The sequence below is a fragment of the Brassica napus genome, chromosome C9 (assembly GCF_020379485.1).
Source record: "Brassica napus cultivar Da-Ae chromosome C9, Da-Ae, whole genome shotgun sequence".
NCBI lineage: Eukaryota > Viridiplantae > Streptophyta > Magnoliopsida > Brassicales > Brassicaceae > Brassica > Brassica napus.
Window position 1 is genome coordinate 29689332 of NC_063452.1, and position 20707 is coordinate 29710038.

The window sequence follows — 20707 nt, forward strand, 5'->3', positions numbered from 1 at the left end:
TTTACGGAAATGCAATTACTATTTAGATTTAAAAACAAATATTATGGTATTTATTGAAATTGAGTAAACAAAAAAATATTTCCTATTAATATGGAAATTTTGGTACACTGCTTGATTTTAATTTCCTATTGACATGACACGTAAAAGGTAATTGTAAATTTTAGTACATTAACAAATTTTAGTATATTCGATAATCTTAAGAAAAAATGTTAACTACCAAATATTACACAAGATTACACATAATCATACAAGAAGTCTTATAGGTTACAAAAAATATTATATATGACAGTCAGAAATTGTCTTCAAATTATATTACAGTCATAAACAACCAGGGGTGGACAAAAAAACCGAGTCAAACCGAACCGAAACCGATTTAAACCGAACCAAAGTCTATTTCAAACTGTTTGGTTGAAGATTTCCCTAACCCGAATGGTTCGGTTCAGTTTGGTTTAAAACAGAACTGAGGAACCGATGTGTTTTGTGATTATTTAAATTAAAAATATTAATAATATCAATACTAAAATTCTAATACCAAACCACATATTTTCTGTTTTTCATTCATTAACATATATTCTTCTAACCTAATATGTAATCATCAAAATATTTGATTTAAAAAAATAGAAAAATTTGTATTTTTATATTCTTATATATGTAAACGAGGATGTTAAATCTAAACCCTAAAACCTAAAGCAAATTTTATTAAAAACAAAAGTTCTTCTCCACAGCGTCACATGAAAGATAATTTCATTGCAAGATTTTTTGTAATGATATAAGAGACATTACTAATGATGTTGAATTTTTTTATTTTAGTTAACTTTCATTTGTTTTAATTCTTATATAACTTTTGTGACTTTTTTAAAGGTTTTTGTTTCAGTTTTATATTGAATTTAGTTCACATAGTTATGTTTATATAATTTATGTTTTAAAACATAGTTTCTCATAAAAATTAATCTAAGAAGAACCTAATTAAACTGATCCAAAAAACAAACCAAACCGAATACAAACCGAACCGAATATAAACCGAACCGAACACAAACCGAACCGAAGCGAAGCAAACCAAACTAACTATTGTTTATTTCAGTTGGAAAAATACTTGAAATGAACTAACCAAACCAAACCGAACCGGAAAAATAACTGAAGTATCCACCCGTAGAAACAACCAATAAATTATATTAGCTTTCGAGATATATGATCAACATACATAGAATTAGTATATAAAATCATATATCAGTTGGGTAAAATTTAATAAAAATCTATATTATATAAATTATAAAAAGTAAAAATATGCTTAAATTAATGTTTTTAAACTTTATTGAGACATTAAAACATACTATTTTGGGTCACTGCGAGTAAGCTGTATGTCAATAATTTAATCAATTTAATATATAACTGATGACAAAAAATTAAATTAATATATAATTATATATTAATATTAAAAACACAATAAAAATATGTTAAAAATGTAGTAAATTTTCAAATATTTTTTCTTTATTTTTCTGTTTACATAAATATAAAACAAAATTTAATCAGTTTTTGGAACAAGTTGGAGTTACCACATATAACAAAAATTAATGCTCAATGTCTAATGTCTTTAAATTATATTACAATCAGAAACAAGCAATAAATTATATTAGCTTTCGAGTTATACGATCAACATACATAGAATTAGTATAAAAAATCATATATCATTTTGGTAACATTTAATTAAATATATATTATAGAAATATAAAAAAAATGCTCAAATCAATGGTTTAAACTTTATCGAGACATTGAACCATACTACGGTGACCAATTTAATATATAACTGATGACAAAAAATAAATTTAATATATAAATATATATATATCAATATTTAAAATAGAAGAAAAAATATTTAAAAATATACTACATTTTTAAATATTTTTATATAAAAGAAAATTTAAACAGTTTTTGTAACAAGTTAGAGTTACCACATATAATAAAAAATACAATAAGATTAAAATAGTATTTAAATAATGGAAACATTGAAATTAAATTTTAAATTTAAAAATAAAAAGCTAAATCAAATTTGATTACATATCGATCACTCTTCGGTTAAACTGCTAGCCTCTGGTTTTAGCTATTTCTAAAAGTTTATCAGGATTTTAAATAATGGATATTTCTTAAAACCCAAACGGAACTTGATTTACTGGTTCAAAAGTGGTTTTGGATTAATTGCGGGTCTGGACTAAATATTAAAAGCGATTAAAATGCAAAAGTAAGTGAATGCAATAAAAGGACCTGGAAATAACAAAAATGTTTTAAATAGAAAATTTTTTACAAATTAACAAAACATTTGTAACGTTATTAGTAGAATTTTGCATCATTGCGCTTTATAAACACAGATCAAATTCTAGTCGGTCTATCACATTGACCCAACCAGGTCTATTGTAAAAAGTAAAAATTAAAGTTTTGATCGAACAAAGAGATCACGTGGCGTTGATAAAGATAAACTGTTGTTCATAATTGCTGCCTGACCTCAATGACAATGCCAGGTTACATTTCCTCTCCAAAGGGGTTTTCTATATAATAAACGTTTTTTTTTCGGTCAAATAACAATAAACGTTTCTTAGTTGAGCGAATGTGGGCTGAAAACCAACTCAGTTGAAGACCCCCACCATCACAGTATCACGCACTGACATCATGCATCACGGCCACTGACAAATAAATACTTTTCAAACATCTCTCACCTAACAAAATATACTGAATAGATAAAAAAGTAGATTTGAAAGTAACTGAAAAATGGAACTTTAGGTTTATATGTATGTCAAAATTTTATTTTTACATCAATAATCTAAACATTAACCATATTTTTCAAATATATATATATATATTTGCCAATGTAAATTGTGTATTTCAAATATTAAACTATATTTTAATTAATTTATCCCACATACAAATAACATAAAATACACAATTTCACATACAATGCCAATGTTTTTTTTTTGTTATTTCATATATATTTTTACTTTCACTTCGGTTATTTTTAACCGTTTTTAATATTCTAAATATAATTGGCAAATATGCAAATACTACTACTTTTATTGCTTTTAAAATGTATTATTAGATAATTTGTAAATTCGGCTCATAATGTAGCATTGTTAACATTGTTTTATTAAGACTTTAAGATCAATAAGGAGAAATAGAGTTCTCTCTCATCTTTTAGAGAGAGAATTTTTCTTTTCTTCCATGTTTCCGGAATCTCATCTTTCACAAGGAGAAAGAGATTTATCTTATGTTTTTGATATAAAATACTTCTCTTCGATCGAAAGATCGATTTGTTTTTTTTCAATCAGGCGATTGTATCATTTTGGTTAAATCCGACTTTTGTTTTAGTGTGGCGAATTTTGTTTTGTAACTATATCAACCGGATCAGAGCAGTTCTTCATGTGTTTTTCTCTCCAATTCTAGCTGATTACTCAAAACTTCAGCTCTCTATTTCACTAGATGAGTTTTCGGCTCGCTTACTCCGGCTGAGTTCTAGGATCTTCTTATTTTTTGTCGGTTATCCTCAACCTTTAACTTCTGACGATATCTATCTTTGCTGTATATCTTGGTAAAGTATTCTGAAGAGTTAAAGATTTGAGTTTGTCGGTTTGAACCGAATTAAGAGCAGCCAAAGCTTGTTTGTTTGCAGGTGTTTTGGCGATAGCGTACCTCAAATCGATTGAAGTTACTAGGAGAGCTTTCACATCCGACAAAGAGATTTAAGATGCTTGGTCTCAGAGGCGTTCATGGAGCGAAGCATAAAACGAGTTAGGGGAAGATTCTCTTTGAATGAGATAAGGCACCAATCGTGGGTATGAATCAACACTGAAGAACATCAGAACGATGAAGCAATCCAGCAACGGAGCGGCGGAAGAGGAGTTTTTTCTGTTTGCAAGCCGCATGTTTAATGTGTGTCCTACGAGTGCTTTATAGTCAAACACATGCAATAGAGACGTGTAGGTTTATACTCGTAATGGGCTTAAAACTGTAAAATTATATAAATATAAATTGTCTTTGGGCCTGAATTGTTAAAACCTTACTCGTTTGTAAATATGCCTTTTTGGACTGTTAAATGAATTCCGTTGACAAAAAACAGACTTTAAGATCGATATTTTGTTAACTATAAATGTATCCTTTGATATATATATATAGTTCTTTTTTGATGAGCTAATGGTGTCCTACGGACCGAGACCCAACCAACTAATCACATAGGGGTTTACCCACCGGTGACAGGCAAGCACAGTTTTCCTACGTGAGAATTATAAACCCACGCCACCTACCCATGTGAGGAATTAGCAATATCGCACTGGAGCGGAATCGATTCCCGGCATGGACCAATATGGTGACTGTCCAATGGAAACTACTATACCACCACAATGTAATGTTGAAAAGATGATAATTAAGATTTGTTGTCAACAATTAAATTAATACGATAAAGATGCTAAATTCATATGAAAATTAGAATAACATTCCAATTTATTTAAAATTACTGACTTATTAGTTCAAATAGATAAAACAGATTTAAAAGTAACTGAAAATGGAACTTTAGTTATTCTAAAAAATATTTTCTCTCCCAGGTTTTAGTTATTTTATTACTAGGTTTTGAGTACAACTTGAAAAGAAAATATTTCTCTCAACTAGGCATGGGCGTTTTTACCCCAAGCCGAAGTACCTACCTAAACCCGAACCGAAAAACTGAAACCGGATCCAAAGCGTTATATAAAAATATCTGAACGGGACTTATGAGCTTAGTACTTTGGGGTTTGGATATAACCCGAACCGAACCGAAATCCAAATTAGGATCTGAAGATATCCTAAATTAGTTAAATATGTTAATGTTTTTTATATATGTTAAGGTAATTTAGATATTTTAGTATTCTAAAGATTAGTTAAATATGTTAATGTTTTTATATATGTTAAGGTAATTTAGATATTTTAGTATTCTAAAGATTTTGGTAGTTTGTTTTATTTGTTATATTGAATAATTTTTAGTTAGTTTAGAGTTAAAATAATTTTTAATTAGATTTGTAAATAATTTATATATTTTGAATTTTCTTGGGTCAATTTTTCAGATTAAAAAAATATATTTTTGGACGATTTTAGACATTGGTTACAATCCGATCCGAATCGAACCCGGAAAGAACCAAACCGAACCCGACCCAATAATTAGTAAAAACCCGAATGAGACTTATGAGCATAATAACGAAAACCCACAAATCTGAATCAACCGAACCAAAACCGGTGGGCCCCCGAACGCCAGGCCTACTCTCAACTCTTTCTCTCCCTCAAAGTTCTCTCCTTTTGGCGTCCTTTTCTCCACCGCGGGCGGCTTTTCACAGTGTCGAAGTCGGTGGTCTCTTCTCTTCTCCTTTGCCTTTCATCTTTGCTTTAACTTAATAATCCTTTTTCTCTCTTCCGATATGTCTATTCCCTAGGAAGGATGGTGGATCTAAGCTTTCTGATCTGGGATCCCAAATTGGGTTTCTTCTTGAAGTCCGCTCCTCTGGTGCGGTGACGAGGTTTGTGAGGCAAGGGAAGTGGGTGTGGTCGGTTTTTAGGGTGGCGAGAATAGGAGCAGAGGTTTTCAGATCTGTTTCTCCACTTCTGATTGAGCTCATTGTGGCGGTACGTGGGAGGTATGTGGCTTCTCTCGGTTTCTCTCTGCGTGTTAGAGGATAGCTGTGTGGTGGCTGGAAATTTATCTCCCTATACCTTGGCGTTCCGGTTGTGTGTGAGCTTGCTCCTTCTTTCAAGATGGACTGCAGAGGTCCCCTCCAAGGCATGCATCGGTTTCAGTCCTCTGAGGGTGTCAGATGGTACTCTTCTGGCGGCACATGAAGTTTGACAACTCTGGCTCGACGCATGGAGAATTCTGGTGCTCAGGTATTGGCCGGTCAGAAAGCTCCTCCATCCTTTAGTCACCTTCTCTCACGGTTCCATCGATGGCGATCCTTGCTCAGCATTTACACTTCCCTGATGCTTGGTTTGGGTGTTGTTCTTGTGTTGATGTTGCTGTTCTATTACAGGCTACCATCGTGTTTCCTTTGAGAGTTTACGGCTCTAGTTCTTAGGGTTGGTTGACGTGTGGTGGTTTTGAAGTTCTGGTTTGTCTCCGAGGCCTCACCCTCCATTGTAGCAGCGTGCTTGGAATCAAACTTTCCAGTGTCTTGGGGATTCACTTGAAGCTCCCAGACAGTTTGAACCCTTCTCTGTTTTGCAGGTACCCATTAATCATCGATCGAGCGGTCCACCAATTCAACCCGGTTTCTCATCAAGACTTCGGTTCCTCAAGGTTGGTATCTATCCCTTGATGCATCCATTTGGAGCTTTAATGCACAAGGGCCCTGTTCGTTTGTACATCTGGAAGATACATCCAGATGGTCCATCTAGATGTCTTATCCAGATGCTCCATCTGGGTGTTGTTCGTTTCTTCATTTCGTTCATGCATCCAGATGAATGATCTGAATGCAACTATGTTTGTTTGCTTTTCATTTTTTAACCTCCATCTACATCCAGGTGGACTTGTTAATAAAATGATTAAAATATAATTTTTTACGTTTCGGCGGAAAAAATAGCATTTTTACGGTTTTGGCGGAAAATATTTTTGCGGTTTTAGAGGGAAAATGTGTTTTTGGCGAAAAAGTGCATTTTTGTGGTTTTGGCGGAAAAATACGTTTTCATGGGTTTGGCGGAAAAATATGTTTTTGCGGTTTGGACGGGATAAGTGTGTTTTGCGGTTTTGACGGGAAAAGTTTTTTTCACGATTTTAGCGGGAAAAGTTTTTTTCGCGATTTTGGCGGGAAATTTTTTTTCATAATTTTGGCGGGAAAAGCATTTTTGCGGTTTCGATGGGAAAATACATTTTTCCGGTTTTGGGTGGGAAAATACATTTTTCCAATTTTGGCGGGAAAAATGTGGTTTTCCGATTTTGGCGAGAAAATGCGTTTTCCAGTTTTGGCGGGAAAATGCGTTTTCCGGTTTTGGCGAAAAAATTCTGTTTTCCGGTTCTGGCGGGAAAAGTTTTGGCGGGAAAATGCGTTTTCCGGTTTTGACGGGAAAATTGTGTTTTCCGGTTTTGGCGGGAAAATGCATTTTTCCGGTTTTGACGGGAAAATGCGTTTTTCCGGTTTTGGCGGGAAAATTCTGTTTTCCGGTTTTGGCGGGAAAATTCAATTTTCCGGTTTTGGCGAGAAAATTGCGTTTTTCCAGTTTTAGCGGGAAAATGCTTTTTACGGTTTTGGCCGGAAAATGCGTTTTGGAGTTTGGCGGGAAAATGCAATTTTTTGGGTTTTGGCGGGAAAATGCGTTTTTTTGGTTTTGACAGGAAAATGCGTTTTTTCGGTTTTGGTCGAAAAGTGTTGTTTTACTAGTTTGGTTGAAAAATGTGTTTTTATGGAAATGTGTGTTTTACGTTTTTTTGCGGAAAAACGCATCTTGCGGTTTTGGCGGGAAAGTGTGTTTTTCAGTTTTTGCGAGAAAATGCATTTTTGGTTATAGCAGAAAAATATATATGCAAAAAAATAGAATTTTGGGTTTGAAAATAATATTTTGATTTTAAAAGGTTATTTATCATTTTGGACTGAACTAGATGCATATGCGTCCAGATGCACCATCAACACTCACCTTCATTTGGGTGAGAATTTGAGATGAATTTTTAAAAATTCAGCTGGGTGATCCATCTGAATGTAACATTATAATGCACAAAACGAACATCGATCATCTGGGTGAGCAAACGAACAGGGCCAAGGTCGTTTACTTAGTCGAGGGAAAAAGGTTACTTTTTGCTCCCAAACCGGTAATCTGAGCTCTGTGGTAAAGAGAAAGTAAGATCCAGAATTGTGTTCGCGACTTGGTTGTGTAGTCTTGCTGACTTGAAACCCATAATTTAATGTTTGTACCAGTTTTATTCAATTCATTATGTAAACTACTTTGTAATCGTCCTTCATTGGGTTCTTAAATGGAAATCATCAATTAAAAAAAATTCAGTTTAACTAAACTTTGACCAAAATAACACTTAAATTAGACAAAAATAGAGTATTATGTATTAGTAAAATGATGTTTATACCAAAAAATGATCTTTATTTTAATTTATTTCTCGGAAATGTAGTTTTAATATTTTTAATTGATTTGTCCCAGACACAAATATCATAAAATACAAATATTCACATACAATGTTAACATTTTCTTTGTTTTTCCTGGAAAAGTAAAGCCCACAATACATATTAAAATTCACCAACTGCTAAATATATACAAATGTATTCGAAATTAAAAAAAAAAAAACTCAAAACTAATCTTTCTTTTTTTCTGGAAAAGCATTGTGCAAACGCAGGAGATACTCAAAAAAGAATGAAGTGGTTGATTGGAAATGGGGATATGATTAAAGTATGAGAAGAAAATTGGCTCTACAGAGGGCCTTCTTTACCAGCTACTAGAAGTGGAGTCATCAGTCATCCTAACATAAAAGTTAAAGATCTTTTTATACCTGGATCACGAGAATGGAATGTACCATTGATACCTGCTCTTGTTCATCAGGACGATGCGAATTATATTTTCTATATTAGCCAGGTGAAACAACAAGAGCGGATAAGCTGATCTGGAGCTACTCAAAAACGGGAGAGTACAATGTGAAGTCAGGATACCATAAAAAAACAAGCCTCAAGATACTTAAACAGGTCAGCAGGAAGAAGATTTCTTAATATCGGAAGCAGTCAAAAATTTCTGCTCAAAAATATGGTCCCTGGATCTTCCTCCCAAAATTAAAGCTTTATGGTGGAGAGTGGCACATGACAGCTTACCATCAGGTATGAATCTAATTAAAAGATGAGTCAAACTAAATTGTACTTGCCAGATCTGTAGAGAATATCTGGAAACACAAAACCACTTAATATACAAATGTAGAGTGGCTAAGGAAATTTGGGATCTGACTCCATCAATCTTTAAAGTTGAGGATGGTGGTCACTTCAGTGCTTTAGGAAACTTCACCGATTTACCTATAGCAACAAAGTGCTGAAGACAGGTTTCTGAAGTGGGCACTTCAGGCACTTCAGAGCCGTAGGTGAAACACATACCAAATGCACATAACCAACAATCTCCACCTTGAGCGTTTGGTCACTTGTGCTTGTGCTCCCTTGCGCTTCCAATCTACATCCAACCTACCATGCCTTGTAGGTAGTTGCTCAGCTTCTTTGGGGTCCTCCATTTCTTGAGATGAAATCATCCTTGCCTCCTTCTCTCAGCTACTCCACCTGAGTCAAACTACTTGCTTCAACTTCTTCTGAAGCTTTTTCTCAACTGCTCCACATGGAACATGTGTCTCTACTTACACAGTTCCAGAAACTCCTCCGGGTAACTCTCCCCGCTGCAACTTAACCTTCCATCTCTAGGCTTTAGACAAACTAACTCTACTCTGCTAATTCGATCCTGCAAGATCCACCATAAGCCAGCATAGTTACCTGGGTTTGTTTCCCCTCTTTAGTGAGCGTTGAGAAGTATGCAGCCTTCCAGAAACTCCTGACTCGGTATCCACTTATCCGAGAAGCCTCCTTTTTTACTCCTAGCATGCTTCTCATCTTGGGTAGACCTTCCTGCTTTTATGATAGACTCATATTCTGCTTCACTCACTTCGAACAGAAACCTTGTGACTGCTTCAATCTCATCTAAGCCCGTTACATTCTCTGAGCCTGAGAAACTACTAATGCAACACCTAATTTCCTTCTTAAACCCATCGAGCCTCTGATTCCTCCTTCTTGAAGATTGTCTCTTGGTCTTCCCTTTGTCCTCTTGAGCTACCTTCAGTTCTACTCCTGATTCCTCTCTGCTCACCTTAAACTCATTCTCTCCTGACCGTCCTGCCATAGAAGAGCCTCCACCTTGAGCTAATGACTCATGCCACTTATAGCCATAAGGAGTTGGTCCTTGAATCAGATTCCTGCCGAAAGTCACATTCCTTGATTTCTTCTTTTCAGCTCCCTTAACCGACTTCTCAGCTCCTTTCTCGGACTTCCTTGCTTCTATACTCACCTTCTCATCCCTTGGCACCTTCACTTCAGCCTTAGTACCTTGCTTTGAAGGTAGTAGAGCCCTTCGTGATACTCTTGTGATATCACCTTCCTTCCAGCTTTGTAAAACTGAACCTTGAAGCCTTCTCCTTTGTATTTGCAACCTGACTTCTCCAACATCCCATATGAAATTAGATTTCTACTCACCTCTGGCATGTATTTAACATCCTTGAGTATCACTTCTGAACCATCCGGATTCTCAATCCGATCCTATCCAATTGATGTTACTATAGGTGTTGTTAGTCATTAACACATTACCACCGTCAAACTCCTTGAAGTCAAACAAGACTTCCTTGTCTGGTGTGCTGTGGTATGAACAACCTGAGTCCATAATCCACCCTTTCTTTGTGTTATGAGTGCTAACAATTAAAATCATTGGTTCTTTATACTCAGTTGCAGTATTTGGAGAACCTTTATCCCTCCTCTCCGGGCAATCTCTTTTCCAGTGCCCTTCATCTCCACAGATAAAACAACATTTGTTGTTCTTATCAAGCCATGGCTTAGACTGATACTTTCCTCTGCTCTCAGACCTTGCTCTTCCATGTTTGTTGCTTCCTCTTGAATCAACATAGAGACCTTCGGCACTTGGTCTAGACTGGCTTCGACTTTCAGTTTACTCTCTATCTTTGGACCTTGTAGCTCTTGTTACTTCATTCAAGCTGAGACTGTCCCTTCCATACTTGAGTGTTCCTTTAGTTGGTCATACCACTTGTTGGGGAAAATTCTAACTTGACCTTGTATCAAACAAACAACTATCACTTGCTAGTTTTGATACTACTTGTTAGGTTTACCCATACACCTAACTTTCCTACCCTTTGAGTGTTAAAGCTTGGATCTTTGTGATGAAAACAGAAACTTAAAGACAAAAGAGATTTGTTCACCCAGTTTCCTTTTCGGTACCTCTGGAGTGGGATCTCTCTCCCACAACTTCCACTAACAAGCAAAGCTTACAAGTTCCAGTCACTTCTTACTTCCTTGAGAATGACAAAGGAGATTACAGAAGGAGAGTACAATACCAAAACACTCTAAGAACACAAAGACTCGAACTTTGTTTCTTCTCTTGTCTTTAGTAGCTCTCACTCTCTGACTTCTTCTCTCTTGTCTCCTTCTTGTTCTTTGCTCAGTTGCAGATCCCTTTTGACTGCCTTTGAGCTTTTTGCTTACCTCTCTTTCTAGATCTTGTGGAGTTTCTCTTGTCTTCTCCTATTTCTTGGCTTGGTTTCTTAGGTTTAGAGGAGGCACAAGATATATATAGTGGTATCTTGTGTCCCAAAACCCTAGTTTTAATGGGCTTTAAAAACACTGAGGCCCAAACATAACAGCTTTCCTAGAGCATCAATGTGCAAGATGCAGCCTTTATGCAGCCTTTCTGAAGTGGTCACTTCAGTGCTCTAGGAAACTTCACCGATTTACATATAACAACAAAGTGCTTAAGACATGTTTCTGAAGTGGGCACTTCAGAACACATACCAAATGCACATAACCAACAATCTCCACCTTGAGCGTTTGGTCCCTTGTGCTTGTGCGTCCTTGCGCTTGCAACCTACATCCAACCTACCATGCCTTGTAGGTACTTGCCCCCACTTCTTTGGGGTTCTCCTTTTCCTGAGGCGAAATCATTCGTGCCTCCTTCTCTCAGCTACTCCACCTGAGTCAAACTACTTGCTTCAACTTCTTCTGAAGCTTTCCCTCAACTGCTCCACCTGGAACATGTGTCTCTAGTTACACAGTTCCAGAATCTCCTCCAGGTAACTTTCCCCGCTGTAACTTAACCTTCCATCTCCAGGCTTTAGACAAACTAACTCTACCCAGTTAATTCGATCCTGCAAGATTCACCATAAGCCTGCATAGTTACCTGGGTCTGTTTCCCCCTTTAGTGAGCGTTGAGAAGTATGAAGCCTTGCTGCAACTCCTGACTCGGTATCCTCTTATCCAAGAAGCCTCCCTTCTTACTCCTAGCATGCTTCTCATCTTGGGTAGATCTTCCTGCTTTTATGATAGACTCATATTCTGCTTCACTCACTTCGAACAGAAACCTTGTGACTGCTTCAATCTCATCTAAGCCCGTTGCATTCTCTGAGCCTGAGAAACTACTAATGCAACACCTAAAATCCTTCTTGAACTCATCGATCCTCTGATTCCTCCTTCTTGAAGACTGTTTCTTGGTCTTCCCTTTGTCCTCTTGAGCTACCTTCAGTTATACTCCTGATTCCTCTCTGCTCACCTTAGACTCATTCTCTCCTGGCCATCCTGTCATAGAAGAGCCTCCACCTTGAGCTAATGACTCCTGCCACTTATAGCCATAAGGAGTTGGTCCTTGAATCAGATTCATGCTGAAAGTCACATTCCTTGACTTCTTCTTTTCAGCTCCCTTAACAGACTTCTCTGCTCCTTTCTCGGACTTCCTTGATTCTATACTCACCTTCTCTTCCCTTGGAACCTTCACTTCAGTCTTAGTAACCTTGCCTTGAAGGTAGGTGATGTGAGAGACAAGGTTTCACTTCTTAGATTTAGGTTAGGTCAAGAGAGATGAATGAGAATCGTGGGCTGAATCCCGTAAATAAACTTGAAGAATGAATATGATTTTATTGATGAGTTGAAAGATGATGAATACAAAGGAATGTATCTTGAGATGATTGCTAAAGAATACGTAATGCTTTTAATCTAGTACAAAAGTTGATATATGGAAAAGAGATCCCCTTTGTCTTTTATCTTCTTCATCTTTATATAGTCTAGGTTTCGTTGGCAACCCTTCAACTGTTCTCCTAGATATTTGGCTTCAATTACGGAGCTCGCTTTAGGCTCCTCTTGACCGAGTCTCTTAAGGTGTTAGCTCACTTTCTGTCGTGACCTCTGCTATGATGTCTCCCAGGTCCAGTCGTCAGCTCGGCTTTCAGCTCCCTTTGTTATGATGGGCTTATCGCAACCCACATGCTAGCTCACGCTTATCGGTACCTCACCTGAGGGTCATATTCGGGTCCAACAGTTGCCCCCAGCTTCCGAATAAAATCCTTTGTCTCGGAAGCTAGAATCTAGCTATCGATCTTATCTTTTCGTTAAGATAATGATTAGTTCTTATCCTATTTAGATTCAGCTTACTCGATCTAACGGTCTTTATTACGTTTGGCAGAATCTATGGTTCAGATGGAGAGGGTTTGAAATGACTTTTCCGAATCTCGAGAGGTGATGGGATATAAAGCGGTGAACATTAACTGCTAGCCTTCCACTTTCTCCACGCCTCCGTTCGGTTTTCAAGGTAACTTCTCTCTCTTTATTTTACTGCGATTTTTTTATCTTCCTCGTTACTTTTCTCTGCAAATTCTCTCCCAAACCTTGCAATCGATTTTCTCCTTAACCTTCCCATACTATGGATCATCCGAAAGAAGGTTCCGGGGAATCCGGGATGCCTCCCTCTGCTTCTGGAGCTAAACTACTGAAAGTTAAGCAAGAAATCGGAGCCAAGATGAGGAAGGGGAAAAAGACAGCCAGGGAGGCAATCGCGACCAGAGTTTCTAAACGGAAGAAGAAAGACGATTCTAGTGGGAGCAGTCCTCACTCGCCTTCGTTGCTGAAAAATCAAGACGTGGTTAACCTCATGGTTCAAGCTCTCGCCCAAAAGGAGCTTGGCCGTGCCTGTAATTCTGACGAAACCCCCGAGACCGCTCCGGAGGGTTGGTTCTGTTGCCATGAGAAGTACATCTCCAAGTCTCACTTGAGATTTCCTCTTCCGACCCTACTGCTTGATCTACTAGATCATTATCAGTTAGCCCTTTCCCAACTCTGTCCCTCGGTTATCCGGGTGATAAACGGCTTTATCACTAGGTCCAAAGAGGAGGGGGTTAGCGTCGGTCTTACCGAACTTATGAGCCTCTTTTCCCTGAAGGAAAGCGCCTCTAAGGAGGGTGGTACCGGGACCTACTACCTCCCTAGTCGTCCCAATCATGTTATCTTCAGATTCTCTAGTAGTGATGATGACTGGAGGAAGAAGTATTTTTACGTTAAAGTTGATCCTTCGACGGTTCCTGTGGGTCGGAACCTTAGGGTCACTTGGACTAATCCATCTGGTTAGGAATTCTAGGGATATTTTTTTTGTTTTATTCATTTATGGCCGAGTAACCTTTTGCTCTGATTTACTTGCAGAAATCGAAGATCCCCCGAAGCTCTCTACCAAGCTCACCAGGGCTCTATACCGCAAGTTGCAACAGAGTCCCTGTACCTGGGTGGCCTACACCACTTCTCGAATAAGTGCAGCCAGATTCCCAGATACCTACAACGCCTCTTTCCAAGATCCCATTCCTGCTGAGAACCTTGAGAGTGAGTTCTTGTCAGAACCTTTTCAATGATTTTATCGCTTTGAAGTTTTTAAACTTAAGGATTTCCATTGTTCCAGTTTCGGCAGGCGATTCGGTTGTATCGATCTCAACTGGTGCTAGTGCTTCGGGAACTGAAAAGTCTCAGCCAGGTGACATGACTCTGCGACCGTCATTCCGTTCTAGGGGTAACCCCTCTAAAGCTGCCAGTGCTTCTCGTGGAAGCGACAGGAACCAAGGAGGATCGTTCCTTATCTCAATGAAGGAAGTTTTGGACGACGGAGGATCCAAACCTGTTGTCGAGACTACTCCAACTGAGGTTGTAGCTCAGGATGCTGCTCCTCTCCCTGAGGTCCAGGTGCCGGAGGCTGACTACCAGGCTCCGAAGGGTACCTCTGAGATCGAGCCGTCGAGACACAAGAGGCCCAGGATCGATCAGGGCGGAGCTTCCATCCGTTCTTCTTCCTCGTCCTCTAGAGGAGGGACTGTTGGGTGGAGCTTTACCCATTCGAAGCCTGGGTCGATCCTGGATGACTCTTGGGGCCTAGCTGCGATAATGAGGCACCTGAAGAGCGTGGGATGTCCCCTTCCAGCGCTCAAGGACCTGACTAACCGAGATGAGTATCTCGATATTGCCCACTGTATGGGTCAGGTACGTGATCTCTATCTGTTATTTGTTTACATTCTTTGGAGACGATGATATATATATATATTTTCTTTGGATTTATTGCAGTTGGCTGGGGCTGTTAACAGGGCCCAGCTCAGGTTTGAGAATGCTCTGTGTGCTGCCCCCAATGCTGGTGAACTTGCTGAGGTTACCGAGATGGTTAAGGCAGCCAAAACCGATCTTGACCAAGCCCGGGTTCGAATTTCTGAACTCGAAGCCGAAGTGACGAGGCTAGGCTCGAAGGCCGATGCTCAGCAAGGAGAGATCGAGAGTCAAAAGCTCGATATCCAGGTGAAGAGCAGGAGGATCAATGATTTAGAGGCTGCTCGAAAGATAGCTGAGCATCAAGTACGTGAGCTCATTGCCTCATCCCGGGATAGCCAGAAGAACAAGGAAGCTGAAGTCAAGCTGGCTGTCAGGGAAGGGAAGAAAGAAGTCGCCGAAGCTTACGGCAAGATCCTGGTCTGTGTTAAGGAGAAGTTTGCTAGGAAGAAAGATGAGGTCGACGCTTTGGTGTACGCTCAGGAGCTCCAAGCTAATGCCGACCTCTTGAAGGATATGCTGAACAACAAGATCCAAAGCGTTGAAGAGGAGTACAACCAATTGGTGGCCTTATTACCAGAAGCGACAACTGCGTATGAGAAGGCTCAAGTCTCTGACTTCTCGGTCAGCAAGCTTCCTCTTCCCCAGATCTCGGAGAGTTCAGGTACTTTCGAGATTAACATGTTTAATCCATCCTTTTCTGGGGAGTATGGCTCTAATTTGGGTTTGATGGCTCCTGACTTAGCTCCAGTCGAGGCAGCAATAGGAGGTGACGGCAATGTGGTCGATGAGGGAGTTCCTGCCGGTGCTGGTGATCCGATTCAGGAAGAGAAGGAAGATTGAGAGCTACGGCTCTTTTAACTTTATGTTTTGTGTTTTTAAGACTTCGGCCTAAGGGCTTTGTTTCGTTATGTTTTGTGACTTAGTGCCTGAGGAGGCCTTTAAACCTTAACGCTTGCTGGATTTCAATAGCCTGGGGAGGTTTTTAAACCCTTTCTTATGTTTAAATCGTGGCTATTATTTCTGTTTTAAGTTTTTGAACTTAACCTCGTTTCATTTAATCATAGTGATTGCGAATCTCAGATGAGTTGTGTGCCGTCATCGTTGAGTCGGATTAGGACCTTTAGTCTTTATTTATGATAAGCATTTAGCTTAATGGATATTCGGTCGTGATAACCTTAAAGAGAAGTTCTTGATTTTAGCTCGGGGACCTGAGTCCGATTCGAAAGGTTCTGGGACCTGGTTGTTCAGGTTCGTAGGAACCTGGATTTAGATTTATAGGGACCTGAGTTAATTCGAAGGACTTCGAGGCCTTTGAAGTTTAACGGATGAAATTGAGGAATTTCAGGATTTTCCTGATTCTTTAGGATTTTAAGACCTTTCGATTTTGATAAGGGTTTCAAGACCTTTTGGTTTTGATTATGATTTTAGGACCTGGTTGATTGTTAAGGATTTTGCGGCCTTGCAGTTGTTAAGGATTTTAGGACCTTGTTGATTGTTAAGGATTTTAAGACCTTAGTTTATGTTAAGGATTTTAGGACCTTGCTGATTGTTAAGGATTTTAAGACCTTAGTTTATGTTAAGGATTTTAGGACCTTAGGTTCAGGTTTTTAGGGACCTGAATGTATTCGAGATTGTTGAGCTTAGGTCCCGATTTAGGGGGACCTAAATTTTCTTGGAGGGTTTTAAGACCTTTGATGTTTATGAAACTGAATCAATCGTTTTATTAATATCAGATATCAGAGAATACATGATTCAGATTATTTACGCAGTAACTATTTTTAGGCTAAGTGTTCTTGGTAACACCTGCCCCTTTGGCTTAGGTGAGGAGGTTGGTGAGAAGAGGTTGGGGCTGCACTCATGACGGAGTTGCCTACGTACCCAGTCAAGGGATCAAGCCAAACGTAGTTCAGGGGTTTTAGGTACCTAATGATAGTATCTTTTGAGGTTCGTGGCATTCCACGATCGGATTTCAGGTACCCCGGTTCGTACCTTCTGGAGTTTGTAAACTCCGGGTCGTACTATGTGGATAATTCGGTAGGGTCCTTCCCAGTTGGTTCCTAACTTTCCAGCTCCCGGTTCCTTTGTTCCTTCGAACACTTTCCTAAGCACTAGGTCCCCTACGGCGAACTGTCGGGGCCTTACTTTGGAATTGTAGTGTCGTGCCATTGCTTGCTGATAATTTTGAATGCGAAGCAAGGCTTGGTCTCGTCTTTCCTCGATCAAGTCGAGGCTATCCATCAGGAGCTGGTTATTAGCTGCGGGATTTGAGGTGCAGAGCTCCCGTCTGAGGCTACCTGCGGTGGTTTCTGCTGGGACGACAGCTTCCATCCCGTAAGCTAAGGAGAAGGGAGTTTCCTCTGTAGCTTTTCGTGGGGTGGTTCGGCAGGCCCATAGTACTTCGGGTAGTTTTTCCGACCAAAGCTCCTTTTGGGCTCCTAGGCGTTTCTTGAGGTTTGCTAAAACTGATTTGTTGGCAGCCTCCGCCTGTCCGTTCCCTTGAGGTCGCCGAGGTGATGAGAAGGTGAGGCGGATGTTCCATTTATCGCAGAAACTTTTGAAGTCGTGGGATATGAACTGTCCTCCATTGTCGGTTACGATTTCGTATGGGACGCCATGCCTGCATACGATGTTTTTCCAAACAAATCCTTCGACCTCGAATCTGTTTATTTGTTGGAAAGCTTCAGCTTCAATCCATTTCGTGAAGTAGTCGGTTAGGACCAGGAGGTTTAGTAACTTCTTTCCTTTCCCTGAAGGTACTAATGGACCTATAATGTCCATAGACCACCTCATGAATGGGTAGGGAGCTGATATGTTAGACAGCTTTTCCGCTGGTTGGTGTATGATCGGTGCATGCCTTTGGCATTTGTCGCACGATGAGGAGTAGACCTCACAATCTGCGATAATGGTAGGCCAGAAGTAGCCTTGTCTTTTTATTCGGATGGCTAAGGCTCTGCCTCCGGAATGGTTTCCACAGGAACCGTCGTGCATTTCCTTCATGAGTTTCATAGCTACTAGGCCGTGAACGCATTTTAGGTAAGGTCCGGAGACACTTCGTTTGTGGAGGGCTGACTCGATTATACAGTATCTTGCTGCTAAGGCTTTGAGTTTTCGAGCCTCCCACTTGTTGGGTGGAATTTTTCCCTCTAGGATGTAATCCATGATCGGTATTCTCCAGTCTTCTCTCCCTACAACTTTGTTGTGAAGAGAGGAGGGAGATTCCTGTTCGGGACCTGGTGCCGTGGTGCCCCCGGAGATATTCGTTGGAGTAGGTTCTGGGTTCTGAGGAATATCTCCAATTTCCTCGTTATCCCCTGTGGTTTGTGTAGCGTTCCTAGATGCGTTTTTAAGAGCGGTGCGGCTTCTTGTTTGGACTTTATAGACAAGTGGCTCCGAGGTCTGGATGGTGCCCCCGGAGGTACTCGTAGAGTTAGGCTCTAGGGAGTCTGAACTTCGGTGAGTACCTTCACTTTTGTCGTTGTTTTCCGGGTTCTGGGTTGCTTTCCTGGAGGTGTGCTTTCTAAAGCTGCGTGTTCTAGTTTTCGGGAACCAGAATGTCGTGAAAACTTGGGTAGCTACCGTCGGGAGGCTGTTATCCTCTATTTTTTCCTTTGGTTTGCTATCCATCTCAGCCTTGGTAGCTATGTCGATACTTGGCTTCTCGATTCCTTCCACGGGTATAATTCGTTTTACGAGAGGGTCGGATGTGGAAGCTAATGCGGCGAGCGCGTCTGCTGAGGAGTTCTCCCCTCGTGGGATCCTCGTTAGCTCGAACTTGTCAAACTGCTTTGTGAGGTTTAGGACGACCTCGAGGTATGCCCCCATTCTTTCGTCCCTTGTTTCGTATTCCCCGTGAAACTGGCTAGCTACCAGCTGCGAGTCGCTGTAGGCGTTTAGCTCCCGAATTCCGAGGCTCAGGGCGAGCTTTAATCCAGCGATTAGTGCTTCGTACTCGGCCTCGTTGTTGGAAGCGTTAAATCCAAGTCTATAGGATTGTTCGATGGTTTCTCCGGCTGAGGAGGTTAGTCTTAAACCGACACCGGAGCCTTGCCTTGACGAGGCTCCGTCCACGTATAGGCTCCATTTCGGAACCTCTGTTTCCTGGTCTAGATGTTCGGATGCTAGCTCAATAACGAAATCGGCGAGGACCTGAGCTTTTGCTGCTGCTCGGGGTCTGTACTCGATGTCGTACTCGCTGAGCTCTATAGCCCATTTTGCTAATCGTCCGGATTGGCTAGGGCTATGCAGAATCGTCCGTAATGGTTGTGAGGTCATTACGATGATCGAGTGCGATTGGAAATAAGGTCGCAGCTTCCTGGCAGCTGTCACGACTGCTAGGGCTAGTTTTTCCATGGTGGGATATCTCGTCTCGGCGTCTATTAAGCTTTTGCTAGTATAATAGACAGGTCTCTGTTCGTTTTGTTCCTCTCGTACTAGCACTCCGCTGACTGCAGCTGCCGACACGGCGAGGTACAGGTACAGTGGTTCTCCTACTACAGGTTTGGATAGTATCGGAGGTTCCGAGAGGTAAGCCTTCAGCTGTTTGAAGGCTTCTTCGCACTTTTCATCCCATAAGAACTTCTTATTATTTTTCAGAAGTTTATAGAATGGAAGGCATTTATCGGTGGACCTGGAGATGAATCGATTTAGTGCTGCGATCCGTCCGGTCAATCTTTGTACCTCTCTGGTCGTTTTAGGTGATGGCATTTCCAGGAATGTCGCTATTTGTTTCGGGTTGGCTTCGATGCCTCTTTCGGTTACGAGGTAACCTAGGAATTCGCCGGAAGGTACTCCGAAGGTACACTTAGCTGGGTTTAGCTTCATGTCGTATTTGTTGAGGATTTCGAAACATTCTCTTAGATGGGAGATGTGGTCCTCCCCCTTTGAGGATTTGACTAACATGTCGTCGATGTAGACTTCCATGGTTTTTCCGAGTTGTCCAGCGAACATTTTATTTACTAACCTTTGATAGGTAGCTCCCGCGTTTTTCAAACCAAACGGCATGACCTTGTAACAATAGGTTCCTCGTTCAGTTATGAATGCGGTTTTCTCTTGATCCTCAGGATCCATCATAATCTGGTTATATCCTGAAAAGGCATCCATAAAGGACAAGAGCTGGTGTCCAGCCGTTGCTTCGACCAAACGATCGATATGAGGTAACGGGAAGCTGTCCTTAGGACAGGCTTTGTTTAAATCGGTGAAGTCTACACAGATTCTCCATTTCCCATTCTTCTTTTTTACTACCACTGGGTTAGCTAGCCAATCGGGGTATTGTACCTCTCGGATGGACCCGGCCTTTGTTAGTCGATCGACCTCGTCGTTGACAGCTTGGGCTTTTTCTAGACCTAGCTTACGACGTTTCTGTTTGATCGGTTTAAAAGTAGGGTCTACATTGAGCTTATGAGTGGTGACATTTGCATCTATGCCTTTCATGTCGCTGGTGGTCCATGCAAAGGTTTTGATATTCTGTTTTAGGAATTCGACGAGCTCCTTTTTGGTTTCGAGAGGTAGCTCGGATCCGATGCTCACCTGTTTCTCAGGATTTGAGTCGTCGATGCTAACTTTTTCGGTGAGGTTCTTAGGGGGACCTCGGATATTTCGTTGCATTTCGCGACTCTCCTGGA

At 40.2% G+C, this 20707-nt stretch overlaps 2 protein-coding genes and 2 long non-coding RNA genes across 7 annotated transcripts; 2 read left to right on the plus strand and 2 right to left on the minus strand.

The window, feature by feature from the left end:
* Window positions 1-3045: 3045 nt before the first annotated feature.
* Window positions 3046-3807, minus strand: LOC111202732. The gene is made up of 2 exons (XR_002655620.1): window positions 3676-3807; window positions 3046-3584 (listed from the first exon to the last, which is right to left on the minus strand). It is a non-coding gene; the product is annotated as an uncharacterized LOC111202732 (long non-coding RNA).
* Window positions 3437-4031, plus strand: LOC125592918. Its single transcript, XR_007328665.1, has 2 exons — window positions 3437-3574; window positions 3656-4031. It is a non-coding gene; the product is annotated as an uncharacterized LOC125592918 (long non-coding RNA).
* A 6495-nt stretch (window positions 4032-10526) lies between these two features.
* LOC106416525 lies at window positions 10527-16165 on the plus strand. 4 transcript variants are annotated; one of them, XM_048768596.1, is made up of 4 exons: window positions 10527-13320; window positions 14205-14378; window positions 14455-15026; window positions 15108-16165. In XM_048768596.1, the coding sequence occupies exons 3-4, from the start codon at window positions 14532-14534 to the stop codon at window positions 15924-15926; spliced, it is 1314 nt and encodes a 437-aa protein (XP_048624553.1). In that variant the 5' UTR covers window positions 10527-13320; window positions 14205-14378; window positions 14455-14531; the 3' UTR covers window positions 15927-16165. The 4 variants fall into 4 exon arrangements, with proteins under 4 accessions (XP_048624553.1, XP_048624551.1, XP_048624552.1 ...); XM_048768594.1 differs by lacking the exon at window positions 10527-13320 and having other exon boundaries at window positions 13438-14378; window positions 15108-15747; window positions 15829-16165; XM_048768595.1 differs by lacking the exon at window positions 10527-13320 and having other exon boundaries at window positions 13438-14378; window positions 15108-15747; window positions 15835-16165.
* Window positions 16166-16582: 417 nt separating this feature from the next.
* LOC106439760 lies at window positions 16583-20690 on the minus strand. Its single transcript, XM_048768597.1, has one exon. It carries the CDS (start codon window positions 20688-20690, stop codon window positions 17010-17012), a length of 3681 nt encoding a protein of 1226 aa, XP_048624554.1. The 3' UTR covers window positions 16583-17009.
* Window positions 20691-20707: the final 17 nt, after the last annotated feature.